General features: G+C 52.7%; 1 protein-coding gene across 3 annotated transcripts in view; it reads right to left on the reverse strand.

The window, feature by feature from the left end:
- GRM4 (glutamate metabotropic receptor 4) overlaps window positions 1-15300 on the reverse strand; it is a 219690-nt gene that overhangs the window by 56564 nt on the left and 147826 nt on the right. For all 3 annotated transcript variants that reach the window (XM_006025095.3, XM_006025093.3, XM_006025094.3), the window contains 2 exons: window positions 9626-9780; window positions 3806-3946 (listed from right to left, as the gene is read on the reverse strand). In XM_006025095.3, the coding sequence (XP_006025157.1) occupies window positions 3806-3946; window positions 9626-9780 (296 nt within the window). The remainder of the gene's footprint in view (window positions 1-3805; window positions 3947-9625; window positions 9781-15300) is intronic.

Below are 15300 nucleotides of genomic sequence, written 5' to 3' on the forward strand. Positions count from 1 at the left end.
ACTGGCTGCCATGTAAATGATACCGAGGCCTGGAGCCAGGGGCACAGAAAGTGACTGGAACAGCTCCTTTATCTCCACACTGTCACATTCACTCACCCTCCTCACCAGACGCATTGTCTCTGCAGGATCTGTGGGCTCCATCATGCTTCAAAGCACTCAGGAGAGAGCTGGGGGCTTGGCGGGGAGCTTAGATCTGGGGGTCAGGATCCGAACATGCAGATCAAGGAAGGTGGAGGGGCAGCACCACAGCTGGCATCAAGACTGTTACTTTATGCCAGCTGTGGATCTCTACCCATTGGAAGCAAGATCAGAGAAGGAGGCCGGGGGTATGAGTCTGGGGGTAAACTGGACAGAAGATGAAATCACTGTGTGCAACTGGGTGGACAATGCAGATCGGACTCTTGGTGAAACTGCAGCCTCTTTGTACCTGGCCATGTGACGTGGATTTCCACGAAACATAAATGCAGCTTGCACCAGATTTAAGGCCCCTTTGCACTGCCGCCTTGGGATAAAGGGGCCTTCATGGACACGAGGGTCAAGTCCACCTGATACCTCAGTGGGTACACGGTGCCCTCAGGGTTGGAAGCCGTCTCGCGAGGAGCTAATATCTGAGTGAAGTCTACGGTGCTGCACCTATTTGAACCAGCACAGGATTTGCTCCGGTCTAGTCTCAACAAAGGTGAGAGCAGATGAAACTTGCAGCCACGTGAACTGCGGCCTACACAATAAGCGCTAGCATGACTGCAGAGGAAGTCTCCCTACTCACTCTGCATATGTGCCTCAGCCCAGACATGCAAAGAGCCACTTCCAGAAGGGAGAGAGCTGTGCAGTCTCCATGCTTTGCTCAGCCCCAACCTGTCTCCTGACACTGCTGACCAGCTGGGCACTCGTGACAGTTCCTCGAGGGGCTTCTTGCTCTGGCACTACAGGGACAGGCACATCCAAAATGCTTGTCCTCAACTCTTTCATCCAGATCTCTGCCCCATGGGATCCGTGCCAAGACCTCCTGACCTGTTCTACCGAACAGCTTCGGGAAGAAGCAGACGACAGCCCCCAAGGCCCAGTCCCAGCCAGGGCAGACGTGTTTCAGACCCTGCCTCCATTGCCCACGCAGCACAATTACACAGTAACCAGCTGCCAGGCTGTTAATTGCCTGCTCGGCACTATCGATCGAGGCACAACTCCATTGCACGAGCCAACGCCTTTGAAAGGGACTCACGTAGGAGATTAGCTGCTTACAGCTGGGACCAGGAGGGCAGCTGGGGTTATTACCTTCTGTGGGGAAAGTCAAGTCTCTCCCACAGGAAGGAAAGGGTGAAAGAGCTAAACCCTCTTCCAATAAGACAAAAATTGGCAAAATTTTGTCATGGCCCAAACTCTAGGTGGATCTGAGCCTCCAAAAGACAGCGCCACACACCTTGCTAAGCACAGCAGGGAGAGTCTGGGTGAGGAAGCTTAGATATATGTATCTGCACATGTGCGTGTGTGTGTGCGCGTGCATACATGCGCACACAGGAGGGCAGGTATGTACAAACTAACGTGTGCATTTCAGCAGGGCAAGTGAAAAGGTGTGCGTGTCTGAGAACTCGTGCACAAGATGCTTTCCTGTGAGTTTGCACCTGTGAGTTTCCATGTGTGCTGCTGAAAATGGACATAAGTGCGCTCACTAGAATGCACCCATGTATGACAAGAGGGATGGAGGAGACCGTGGGCACAAGGCTGCGCATGGGAGCATGCACCCACACTCACCACCACTCCCAGGGCACCCCACAGCCTCCAATCTTGAAGAGCCATGCATCTCTCTGATCTGTACTTTGATGTGGTTTTCAATGCACAGCCTCCTCAAAGGACACCCTTGTGATGGCCTGGTACACTCAGCTGAGAGAGGGACGCATTACTCCGCGAGTAGGTGCCAGGTGAAAGGGGGACTGGAGAGCTTCCTGGTTGCCAATTCCCATTCCAGAGAAGAATCAAAGCCAGCCACACGGCAATAAGAAACACAACAGGGCTGATCTGAGAGATGGAATGAGAAAACCAAACGAAACATTTTTAGAGCCGCCCCGAGTAATATGAATGTCTTGAATATTTTATGGGAGCGTGGAGCAGGCTGGAGGTACATTTCCGTGGCACTGCCTCCCAGCCCAGTGCAACTCTATAACCTGTCGGAATGCATTTTTAAATAAATCATTTTAAATGTGTTTTCTCAAGGGAACGGCGGGGAGGACGGGGAAAGATTCAGAAGAAGGAGCTGAGATGCATCTGGCTGATGCTCCGCCAGCATAATGGAATTTTACAAGCAAACAAGAGAGAGAATTAGCGTGAGGAAAGACAAGAATTAGTACAAGGGAAATGAACACATGACAGGAGATGGGCTGTGGATAGGAAGAAAACAGACCCAAGGGGTAAGAGCTGAAAGGCACCCCACCAAGGTATGGAAGAGGAGCTGGGGAAGGAGCTCAGGGGATATGGCTAGATCAGGGACAGGCAATTATTTTGTATGGAGGGCCACTTACTGAGTTTTGGCAAGCCACTGAGGGCTGCATGGCAGGCAGCCAGGGGCAGACAAATATTAATTTTCTAACATTTGTAGGAGCCCTGCGGGCCGGATAGAATGGCCTGGCGGGCCGCATCCAGCCCGTGGGCCACATTTTGCCCACCCCTGGGCTAGATAAAGACAGTCCTGTGTTATTTCAGCACATGTGGAGATGAGGTAGTCAATAGCTTCCCAGACACCGCACCAAAAACGTCTCCTGATCTTGCCTTGCTGCCCCCACTGCCCTTGCTGTCCTGTACCCCCACTGTCCTGCTAATGCCCCATCATCTTGACTTGCAGCGTTCTCCGCTTTGCTTCCCACAGAGCTTGGTCAGTGCCCCAGAAGCATCTACAAGGGTATTCCAGCACCAGGCTCACCACAGAGCTGCACCAAGCCCCTTAATCCCCACTTAAGTTACCCCTTGCTTTTGCAGCCCATGTGCTCTGCTAATGCCCTGCCTTCCAGACCAGCTGCCCTGATAGCCCGAGGAACAGAAATTTCCCACTCTGAGAGGCTGCACCAAGAGCCTGGGGAAAGGCCACGTTTGTGACCTGCATGGATACCCACAGGGCTGCATAAATCACCTGATGGCAATCCACCCCCTCTGGCATGAGCCACATTTGCCCCTGTCCATCCAGAACAGAGAAGTCTGTCCATTAGGCCTGTGCGAGTAGGCAGCTATTCGATCCGACTTCAGATCCGGCCACTTCAGATGCCAGGGATCCGATCCAGATCTCCGGACCGGGTTCCCGCTCCGATCCAGCCGAAGCGGCTCCGAAGATAGATATTTCATTGATTCCCCATTATACCCTATGGCCGGATTGCCGAGGCAGCTCTGAAGCTTTTCCCAAGTGCTTCGCAAAGCCTAACAAAGCCAGCACTTTGATCCGGACATGCTGCTTCATATGCCAAAGCATCTGAAGCTTCTCTGGATCCAAAGCACGGTCCGAAGCTTTGCACAGCCCTACTGTCCATCCATCATCCCCTCACCTGCATGCACCAGTACCACCAATCACCAACAAACCCCTACCCTCCTCCCAGCCCCGCCAGGCCACCTCCACTTCCACCAGTTCTCCTAGCAGGCTACTGCCAGCTATCTTCCCAGAGTCTCTATCTTCCCATCCATCCCAGAAGACCAGTGCTCTGTAGTTTTATGCCCTGCTCCCCTTGTTGCAGTCACAAACGGCCTCTTCTCCCAGTCCTTCTGGTAGTGTCCCTGTTAGACCACCAAGTCCTTCCCACTCCCCACCAGCTGCCATTCAGGCTCTTACTTGTGCACTTCTTAATGTTGCTGCCTTTCTTCAGAGCATGTCGACTCAGCTTGCAATGGAAGTTTTCCTCCCAGAACTCAGCGAACCAGATGTTTCGCCGGTTATTGTCCAGCGTCCGGCTGGTGAAATAGCGATCGAAACCTGCCAAGAAAGCAGAAGATGGGAGTGTGAAATCTCAGAGATCATAAGAAGAGGAACAAGTAGGTCCAAAACAGAGGACAGAGAGGAAAGGGGGTTTCCCATGTCCATGGAAGAAGAAACACCTAAAATGCCCATGAAGAGCAACCCAGAACAACCAACAGCCCCATGAGATGGACCATCACCTGGAACATGGCGGGGCCATTTCCAACTCCCTGACTGGCCTAATTCAGACCAGGGACTTGAAAATGGATTTCCCGTCTCCCCACCACTTTCTCCCAGTTATTGCTGTTGAAGCTGCTCTGCTGAACTAGAGCAAAGGAAATCATTCACTAACTCCCAGCAGCAACGGCACTCACCACAGCACACAAAGCAAGGCCCTGAACCTGCCGCATCCCGGACCACGGCTCTCGCTACTGACGGAGAAGGCTCCTTGTCTCTGCCTTTCCTCCCTCTCTCACCAGAAATCCCATCTCTGGCCTTGAGAAACCATCATGATGAGCGGTTTTGCTGAAACAATGGGTTTCTACAGACATTTTTGTTTTATGGGAAAACTCAGATTTATTGAAAACGTTCTTTTTTTTTTATCAAGACAACAAATTCCAGATTTGACACCACCCAGCGCTGCACTCCCACAACTAGGCCCTAAGCAAATTGCATATAAAGGTAATTTGGGCAAGTTCCAGTTCAGAACAAGAAGGAAACCTCTATGACCATCTGAAATGGACTCTTGGTGCTATTCTCTGGGAGGAGGTCATTTGGAGCTGGCTGGTGTCAAATGGTCTGCCGTGACCCTACCAGATGTTATAGCTGCCAGTGATCTGGGCCTCAGGATAGCCCTAGGAGGAGAAAACCTTAACCTGAATTTGCAGGACCCCTTGAAATGGATTCTAGGCATAACCTGCCAGAAGAAACATCTCTCTCAGATCTTCTGCCCACATCTAGAATGGCCTTCAAGCACAGCATCTGCCACAAGTAACATCAGGCTTTGCTTAGGGTCTTACCCTGGTGTCCCCTTGTTCAGGCATGGAGATAACCATTGTAATAAGTCACTGTATAAAGGCACAGAAGCCCATGCAGGGAATGCAACCCCTATCCCAAGGCCCACAGATCACTAGCCCCAAAGGGTACCTCCACTGCAGGGCATGAAGGGATGGGGGTAGGAGAGGAACCAGGCAGAGGCTAGTTGGCCCCTGGATAGGCTCACTCGCTCCATGGAGCAGCTCCAGTGGAGGGAGAGCTCCCTCTGCCCCGCACTCCTAATGCTTGCAATTTCTACTATGCAAAGACTCGAGCAATTTCCTTCAATATGTGAAAAGCAGAAGAACTCAGGGCCGCTCACGTGCAGACTCTGCGTGGGTTTTTCATACAGTCCCTCAAAGGGGCTGTTAAAGAAACATGATGGCTTCTTGACGCAAACCTTGGAGCAGATGAAGATATAAAACTAGCTCATTAGAGGCAGCGAGGAGATGGGCTCTCAGTGTGGAACGAGGTTGGCCATGCGTCAGCGGGAGAGCTGCCGTGGTTCCACACGTTCACCAGGGACCTGGAGGATGCTGTGTGTGAATAGCAAGATGATGGCTCCTTAGGTTAGTCGCAGTGAAGTAGGCTTGCAAGGAAGTCTGGGAAGGGCTGAGGGCAGCTAGTAATTGGGCATGGCAATGGTGGACTGGAATTCATTGCAGCAAGGGGCAAGGCCCCCGGGGGGGTGGGGGGGTGGAATAATATGAAATGCTGTCCTGCACTAATGGGATGTGAATCGCCTGTCACCACTCGTAGGGAAATAGGCAAGTGTAGCCGTACACACGGTGCAATTAAAAGCCAGGAAGATGTGTTAAAGGCACCAAAAATGTGCTGGGAAATATTACGGCAGGATAGAAATGGAGAGCACCGCTGGCAGAGCTCCTCAGCCACGGCAACCTGGCACAGCTCAGTCACTGTCGGCAGAGCCACGCAGATTTACCTCAGCTGAGGTCTGCTCCTTTGTGCGTTCGGTTCTGCTGAATTTTTGCTCAGAGGAGAGGGCAAGAGTGATTAGAGACACCAGAGAGAAAAGGGCATTGAAAGCAGGAAAGATTAGAGCCACGACGAGAGACAAGTGCGATAGAGGGATTTAAAGTAATGAAGAGCAAGAGAAGGCTAATTAGGCTCCTGTTCGGTATTTGCAGAGCCAGATTTCTAAACTAGCCTAGGGAAGGACGTGTCAAGCACCCTGCTCTCGGCGCCGAGGCCAGGAGTTCTGCAGAGACGAGTGCCCAACGTGCATCTGATAGGCTGGGCTCCTCCAAAAACGCGGTGCTGACGGGGCGGGTGGAGCCAAGCGCACCCCAAACTGGCCACGCAGCCTTTGTCCAAGCACAGGTCTCACAAGAAAAGAGGAGCCTGAATGTTCCTGCTTTACTAAGGTGGCATCTTGGGGAGGAGACACTTGGCCAAGGCCATTCACAGCATCAACAGCAGCATCAGAAACAGAACTCAGGTCTCCTGCTTTCTGGCTTTCTACCATAGCCTCCACCTTGCGTGCCCTCTGGAGGGCCGTGGCTCAGACCAAGGTCTCTGGATTTTAGCTTGGACCCATTCCCTCTCCTCTAAAGCTGGGGTGGCCAGCTTGTGGCATGAGTGCCACAAGTGACATGGGCAGCCTTTGCGTGGGGCCTGCAGCAGACTGGGGAGGGGACAGGCAGCACAATGGCAGGGAGCAGAAAATTAGGCAGGGAGCAGAAAGCAGAGCAGCTGATGAGGTAGGAGCACAGGGCAGGTAACAGAAAGCAGAGTAGCTAGCTGAGCAGGGGAAGGGGACGGGAGGGGAACTTGGGGAGGGTGTAGGGCTAATGGCTGGGGTCATCTGACTCGATGATCTGTTGGGGTCCCTTCCTAACCTAGCATCTATGAATCTAATCTCTGGCACACATGCCAAAGAGGTTGGCCCCCACTGCTCTAAAGCGTCAGGTGGTGGTCACCCCCACTCACGGCATAGAGGGACACCGTTGTCACCTTCAGGCACACATGACCTCGCTGATGGTAATAGGACTCATGCCAACAAAGCAGAGCATCCTTGGACCTGACCTGAAATAGCAGGTCCTGCATCAGTTTCTGCCCTCACCTCTTGCTTCAGAGATGCCACATGCAGGTATGGGCATTGCAGCGACATGAACGCCCCCATACATGCCAGGCCCTCGCCGTGCCCTGCGGCCCTTCCACTCCACTGCTCTGTGGCCTCCACTGCAAAGTTCAGAGTGCAGCCATGTCCCGAGCCCCGAGCCTTGGGCAGGGGTGTCAGAACCTTTCAGGAGATGGACATGCTCAGCTGCTGGATTTCTAGGCAGCCGAGTGATTGATGGGCGAGAGCACGATGTGTCTTGACAGCCTCTGCTTCTTGCAGTCGCAAATCTGAGCAGGGAGCGAACGGAGAAAATGAAATCACGTCTTAAATGCGACAGGCAGCTTCTGCAGAGGGAGTGAGGCAGGCGCTGGTGACCTCATGGTTTCACATCGCATGGATCATAGGGAAAGCAGGGAAGCTCAGAGAGGGGCTGAGACACCGTGCCTGGGTCTGGCATTTCCCATTATGGGCGGGGGGAACCACCATAATCCTGTGCTTTGGTTTGTCTCCTTTGAAATATGGAGCCAGCTTCAGGGCACAGAGCCAAATCAAAGAAGGGATCTGAAGTGTGGGATCTTTGGAGTTTGACTGTCAGGGTACCAGCTGAGTGAGAGCACTGTGCCTGCTGGCCAGGGAGGGGTTGCTCTCACCCACCTCCCCTTCCTTATCACCTGTTACCCCCTTCCAGATATCCCTAAATGCGCCCACACCCCCAGGGAGGAATGTATGGATCCCAGCTGCTCCCTCGGGTTTGATGACAGTGCTCTGTGCAAGCCTTGAGCATAGCAGAGTGTAGGTGAGCCCTGGGCTTATAACACACCAGGCCACAAACAGTCCCAAGAGCTGAGCATCACTGCTGGACCAGCTGGCAGGATGGAAGCTGCTCGGTAACGGCTGCATGCTGTTGAACATCTGACCACCCTACCCCAGTGGATGCATTTTAGAGGTGGGCAGGTGTCCCTGTGCACTGCTAGTGCAATTCCTGCCCACAGATCTCACGGCACTTTGCAAGCTCACCTTAGCTGACCCTCTTGAGGAAGTCAACACAACCTCTGCTTTACAGTGGGGAAGAAATGGGCAAGCATGGAAATGAAGTGGTCTGGCCAATATCCCACAGGAAATTGGAGAGAAAGGCAGAAATGGAACCAGGAGTCTTCTGTGCCAATGCTGTGCTCTCACCACTGCACTGGACTGCCTTGTGAACAGGCAGTGGCTGGTCACGGAAACTGATGGAGCCAAACTAAGTGAACCCTAGCTGGGGAGCTGGCCCCTCACCTGCAAAGCCCATAGGTTCTTGCTGCAGTGGCGGTGTCCTGACACCCAGCCCATGAAGCAGGACCCCTCATTACCATTCTCTGAACATGACCCCTAATTTACCCCTGCACTGGTGCTTGGCATGGCCAGTAATGACCCTGGGAATGCAGTCAGCTCTTCAATCAACTCCTTGGCAGGAGCCTGGGATGTGTCACTGCCTCTGGCAGGGGCTGGACAAACAGGTGCACAAAGGAATAGGTACTGCACAGATGGAGCTTGCCTCTGCCTACAGGACAGAGCCAGAGCGGAGAATTAAAGTCCCTTGTCTAGGGAGCTCATAAGATGCTGTGGTCCCTTTAAAGATGGATCAGCATTAAGACCAGGGTGCTTCATCACTCCCATGTATTAATGATTTTCTAGATGGGGGGCTTGGGGCTGGGAGAGGGTGCGGCAGGGCAGAGCTGAAAATCATGCAGTGTTCAACCTGCACAGAGAGGCCCTCCACTGATTCCCGGCAGCTACCTATCCAGGACACAGAGACCATGGTACATGCCACTGGACTCCCTGTCATTTTATCATCTGCCGCTGACTGCATAGCCCTGATAATGTTTTCATTTACTCGCCTTTTATCCGCTTCGCTTGGGATCCATCACTCACTGTAAAGCATCATCATAATTACTGGGCTGTTAGGGAGGCGTTTTCTAAGTGGCGCGTGTGCGAGTAGGAGGCAGAGGCTCTCTCCATTCCAGTGAAGCACAGAAATTCAGCTCCCACACTTCCTCCTCCCATCCGGGCAGTAACAAGGCCCCTTCCACACTGGTTACAACACAGTCTAGGTCTGATTTTTCCCCTGGAAACTCCACCTAGAGCCCCTATTAAATGCATGATGCAAAAGTCCCCTGAGCCCCCCTCTTAGACACAGATGCAAATGCTCCTAGGTGCCACTTTGCACCCAGGTCACCTGGCAGCTGGGGTCCTCTGTTCCTCTGGGATGGAGGGTGGACTGGCCCTGCTCTGTGCAGAGGCATAGACAGAGGTACGGGGGAATACCCAACTGAGCTGCGTGTCAGAGAGACGGCAAGATAGGTACAGCCAGCCCCAGGCAAGGAAACAACGCCGACCTTGCCGAGTTCTCATCATGGTACAACTCTCCTTGTGCCTCATCTCCTCTATGTTTTCACCTTGGCAGAGCTCATGCATATTAATTACCCATAAGGGAAAATACTCCTCCTTTCTAGGAGGGAAGAGAAAGCCCAGAACCCCGCACTTCCCCGATGTGAGGCAAGGAAACGGCGTCCCAGATTCAGGCCAGGTGCCCCGCGTACCTTTGACAGACACTCGTTTGGGCAGGATGGTCACAGATCCCTCAGCCACCTCTTCCTGGTGGAGCACGGGAGAGATTTTGGAGCCCCAGCTGTCCGAGCCCATCCAGATGAAGTGCCCCGTTTGGTTGGCCCTCTTCGCCGCCTCCAGCACCCTCCTGCAGGGAGAAAAGCCAGAGGTAGACGCTGGGGACCCAGTCTTTGCCCCCACATCAGTTTATACCACAAAGGGACCTGGCCCAGCCACCTCGGGGCCCCGCACACAAAGCAGCTGAGGGTTGCCCCTCGGGGCAACTGCACCCACCAAACAGACACCTGCAAACACACAGGCACATCCGGGGAAGGCCAGGATTCTTGCTCTACTTGTTACAATGCCCAGTCACTGCTTGCTCCTTGTCTGTAGATCGCACCGAGCTGCTAGCGCTCTGCCAAACACGTTGAGAGCTTGTCACGCTCTGCCTCAGTGCCAGCAGCTGCATCTTGTTTCCCCTTCTGGAACATCAGCTCTTGTTGTCCTGCAGCAGCAATCCCCAGTCCAACCTCCTGCCACAGAGTCACGCTGCTGACAGCACCGGTCTGACAGGTGCTGCTCTGCGCAGCGAGGAGGCTGCCTGGATTCAGGGGCCGCCCTGGTTTCGAATGGATTTCAAGTTTCTAATGCAGGTGCATTGGCAAGACATCCAGGTTCTTCGCTGGGGTCCCAGTTCTCCTCTAGGAAACACCACCCTCTGCATATAATAGATCCCGGGTCTGATTCCACTGTTAGGCTAGTCCGGTTTCACACTGGTGTGGCTCCATTGAAACTGGAGTGACATCACAGTGAATTGAGCCCTGCAATTTGGGTCTTGGAAGTTTTTATATATGGCCAGGTTGGAGTGCTGGGTTCAGAGAGGCAAACTGGCCTCCAAACCCCCACAGCGTAAATCCACATGGACTCAGCCTGCTCCCCTTCACTCCAATGTTAATGCAAAGTAACTCACTCTGTTGTCAATCGCAGCAATGTAGAACTGGACTAACCTGCTCTGCCTCTGTGTATAAATGTGGGGAAATCTGCCTGGGTCTCAGTTATATGGGTATCAGTCCAGAGTAACTGAATAGATTTCAGCAGAGCTACCCTGAGTTTACACTGGCAGAAGCAGGTGCAGGTTGAGGCCCATAATGTGAATCAAAGAGCCCAATTCACCAGTGTTACTGGAGCAACTACTCTGATTTCCACAGAGTTTACTTGAAGTAACACCATGATGACAGGACAGAGCTTGTGGAGTAGAATAAAGAAGCCCAAATCCCTGAATAACCAAGGTGAACTACATGAATGACACCACATGATCTTGCTTACATAAAAAGGGTGCACTGGTTTCATTTAAGATCCAAATCGAACCCAGTGTAGTTAAAGTTGTGCGAGGTACAAACCTCTATGCAAATGCTCTCACGCTGTCTTATGAGCAGCTTCTATTGGTTTAATACGGGGGGTGTCAAACTGGTTTGGGCTGAATCCAGACTGCAGGGTTTCCCACAGGCTGGACTAACTGAGAGCAGTGGAGGCAGCATTAATTCCCAGAGCTGCTACAGCTACTGTTTCAGCATGGCTCCAAAACCTAGAGAGTTACTGCCATTGCTGCTCACCCCCTCTTTTCCTCTGCCACCAACATTAGCATCCAGGGGCAAGTAAAAATCCCAGTTTTGGTGGGGCGGGGGAAGGTGGAGGGACAAGTGTCTTTAACTCCATGAGGTCCAGAACTGCACTGAAAAAGCAGCTCCATCAGCTGCAGGGATTTACACCACTGCCACAGCATCTCCAGTAGCTGTGGAAACAAGCGCTGCAGGACAAATACAGCTGGTAGAGGTAGGTGGTCCAGTCCACGAGAAGCCTTAGAGGCTGGATGACCTGCCTCTGTGGACCGTATGTTTGACACCCCTAGTTAACACAAGACTATCAGAAACCAGTGTAGCTTTCTTATTATCCACTCATGCCCATCTCCAACCTAAAGCCTGTAAAAGAAAGGCAGAATATATTGGTGCAGCTCAACCATCCCTGAAGGAGTGAGAAGGAGGGTTACACGTGTGTTTGGACCCACTTTGACTGGATGAAAACAGCAAGGACTCTACGGTGAGTAAGGATTAATGAGTCCTGAACAGGAAAACAGAAGGGAAAGGGCAGTAAGGAACCCAAGATGACTGTATTACTATTGCTGTTGATTAAAAAGCAATTAAGGGAACACAGGTGCCTGGGGAAATGGGTCTACATAAATCAGCAGGTCAGGATAACAGGCTGCCCAGAGTCCTAAGGGAATTCAGCTATTATTGCTGAGAAGTTACAAGAAACAAGGCTAGGGGAGCAAGTGTGGGGCAGAGAGGGTAAAGAAATCCCGACGATAGCTGCGGAGTGAGTCTGACTGCATCCTCCGGCAAAATACCACAGGACCCCAATCATTCCAATCCAGGTGTTTTGTGACCCACTTAAATCACAGCAGGTTGAGGAATTAAGAGCGAGCTGCTCAGCTGTGGCTTTCACTTCAAAGGCTACTGCTTCTCCAGTCAGGTGGAGCACAGCTGAGGTCCAGCCCAGCTGATCTGAGAAGCAGCAACTTTTGAAGTAAAAGCAGCAGCCAACAGCTGGAGCAGACTGGCGGTCCCACACAGCTGTCTGCTGCAGTGCTGTATGCACCCAGCTAGTCTGCAAATTAGCATCTGTTCAGGGGGATAAAGGAGCCTTGCAAAGTACCTGGGATCTACCATCATGGGACCCCTGTGTCTGAAAATGCTAAGGGCCAAGAGGATGAGGGAGCTACAGCCAGGGCAGATCCTTAGACAAGTTCTGCCCACTCTCTGCATCTCAGTCCTTCATCCTGGGAAAAAACGGGTCTGACTGGCAGAATCCTCTGTCCACACACATCACAGTAGTTCCCCTGACTTTGCCACTGCCACACAGAGGCCCCATCTGGACACACATCAGTACCAGCTTGATTCAACCGTTTCCCCTAAGCCAGCGCAAATCTCTACTTGGTTTCTTCAATTTGCAGGCTAGCCCAAGCCTGGTCCTATTGAGAGTGGGCCCTGGGAATGAGCCCAGATGGGCTCAGGGGCAGCTGTGCTGGGGGGACACTGGTGTGTATGTGGAGGGGAGAGGGAGGGAAGAGAGGCCAGAGGATGGCATGTGAGAGAGAGAGAGAGAGAGAGAGAGAGAGGGTGATTAAAATGGGGGAGAGGGCAAGGCAGGGTAAGAGCAAAGGAGGGAGGGGGTAAAGGGGGAAGAAGAAAGAGAAAGGGAACCACAGCCTCACCCGAGTGATCTCCTCATGCTGCCAGCCACGCCACTGTGCCTGGGCAGGCCTGGAGGATGCGCCTCCCATTCCCCTGTTCATCCCAAAGGATCTAAACCCAGGAAGGAACTCCAGCCCTATTTGCATTTTGCTGCCAGGTAATTGAATTTCCGCCCTTAATTACTACACATTAGGAAAACCAGGTTAGGCCACAGCAGGCAGGAGAGGCCCCGGCACTGAGGAGAGGGCTCCGTGTGCGTGGGTTTGGCTTGTGGCCACTGTGCAAGTTGCGGGAGTGAGACAAATGCTCCCGTCGGTGCCAGGGTGACCGGGGCTCTGCTGGGACGATGTAGCCGCTCAGCAGCTGAAGAGCTGGTGATGCAGCAGCCCATTCAGGTGGTCCAGACTCCCTGTCGCCAGGCCGGCCCCTCAGCTGGTGCAAGCTGGCATCGTGTCAGCAGCGACCTGCCTTGATCCTGTCGGCAGCTCCCAGGAGCTGAGGCCTCCCAGCACCTTGTCTTTTACCTCCTCCTCCTTTCTCTCTTGCTTGTGGCAGGGGGAATCTCCAAGTGGTGCCGAGCACCTGCCGCTTCCAGCAAAGGCAAGGGGATCTTTGAATGCTCTGCCCCTCCCAGGACCTGGCCCGCTGGCTTCTTACTACAGGGCATAACCCCCTTCAGCATCTGTGATGTCTTTCCCCCTGGCCTCTCGCCTTCCCCCATGCCCTTTTTTGCTCCCCTCCATTGCCCCCCCATGATCAACCCCACACAGCTAACTACTGGGGCCTGATCCAAAAGCCCCTGAAAGCCACTAAGAGTCTCTGCCCTGATGGCAGCAGCTGTGACACTGGGATGGGTAGGTGGGAAGTCATCCTCCTCCTCTCCACATTTCCTCATGTGATCTCCAACTCAAGCTCTGAATTACCAGGGCCCTGCATCCAGGTGTAAAAGGAGAGAGACCCATTGCAGAAACTCAAGAGTGGCGACCAGCACACCAACACCCAGCAGCTCCCAAGCAGGGTGAGCAGGTCACCAGAAAGCCCCACCGAGGTGGGCTCTGGGGGCCGCAGGAACAGCTTGGAAGCAGATGGAAATGGTGTAAATTAGCATCACCCCCCACAAGCCAGCAAAGCCAGTTCTCCTAAGTGACACAGGGAGGCTATCTGGTCTAATGGCTTCAGTAGGACTGGGCTGTTTTATACTGGCTGGGAGCTGGCCCATTGGCTTCAACACAACTACGCTCACTTATACCAGCCCTTGACTTCAACTGAATGATGACAACTGGCAGCAGCCTTCTAAACCTTTTGGGTTTTATTGCATGACACTACACTCAGTTGTAAACTCTTTGGGGTTGGGAGATTTTCCTGGGTGCTTTTATAGCACCCGACACAGTGGGGCTCAGACCCGACGGGGGCCCTAGATTGCTCCCACAGTCCCAATGAGACAGCAATTAGGTGCATTATAAAAGGGCCAGATCTCAGCTGGTGAGGATGCAAGTCCTGCGAGTACATGTGGCTGTGTGCGTAAACCACAATTAATGGGACACAATTCTCCACTTTGCACACACTCCTCGGATGGGTAAATGTTTACAAACCCCTGTTTAATGACGTTTGCCATTTACACAGCCAGGTAAATCCCTGATTTCTGCAGCAGAAGCAAGTGTAAATGTCAGGATTTCAGACATTTCTATTATGGAGGGGAAAAAGAAACTTGGAGCATTTGCATAGCTGATGAAAACCGATTTAAAGCTGTGGTTTACCCACATTCACATAATGTTTGCTGATTAATAAATTAGACACTTACAAAATCAGGTGCAATCCAATGTAAATCATTCCGCTCCGTAAACAATGTAAACTGCAGTATGTGGCCTTAATTTGTGTTGTGCCTGAGATCCAGAAACCTCGCACTCCCTTCCCACACTGCTGGGGTGGCATTTCTTTGTGAGGCATTCAAATGCGTTCCCAGAAATGGCAGCACCCAAAGCTGTGGGCCCCATTTGAAAACCTGGGTCCAAATGCCATGCCTGGGGTCATGCTAAGTGTCAGCTGGCAGGACATAACGCACAAAGCTCAGAGGACTGGCACCCACAGAAGGCCTCTGCTGCAGGCATGGCAGTCAGTGCCAGGACTCCAGGGTGCTCCGATGTACTGGTGACCAGTGGTCTAGCTGGGCAACGTGGCAATCAGAGACCTGCAAAACCAACCTGGGAAGCTGGGGAGATATTCAGGCTGAGCTGTGTGCTGCCACAGCTATGACCAGAGCTACTCTACTTTGCTGCCACAGCAGCATACGCCCATCCTCAGATTCCTGCTCCAGCCATGAGCCTGGCTCCCATGATTGTACTTATCCCAGACATCACACACCATCAATGGAGGGTGAACATGGGTAGACTGTAGTAGCCTTTTTGGGGTGGGAGGGC

Source organism: Alligator sinensis, unplaced genomic scaffold (genome assembly GCF_000455745.1).
Source record: "Alligator sinensis unplaced genomic scaffold, ASM45574v1 scaffold872_2, whole genome shotgun sequence".
Lineage (NCBI taxonomy): Eukaryota > Metazoa > Chordata > Crocodylia > Alligatoridae > Alligator > Alligator sinensis.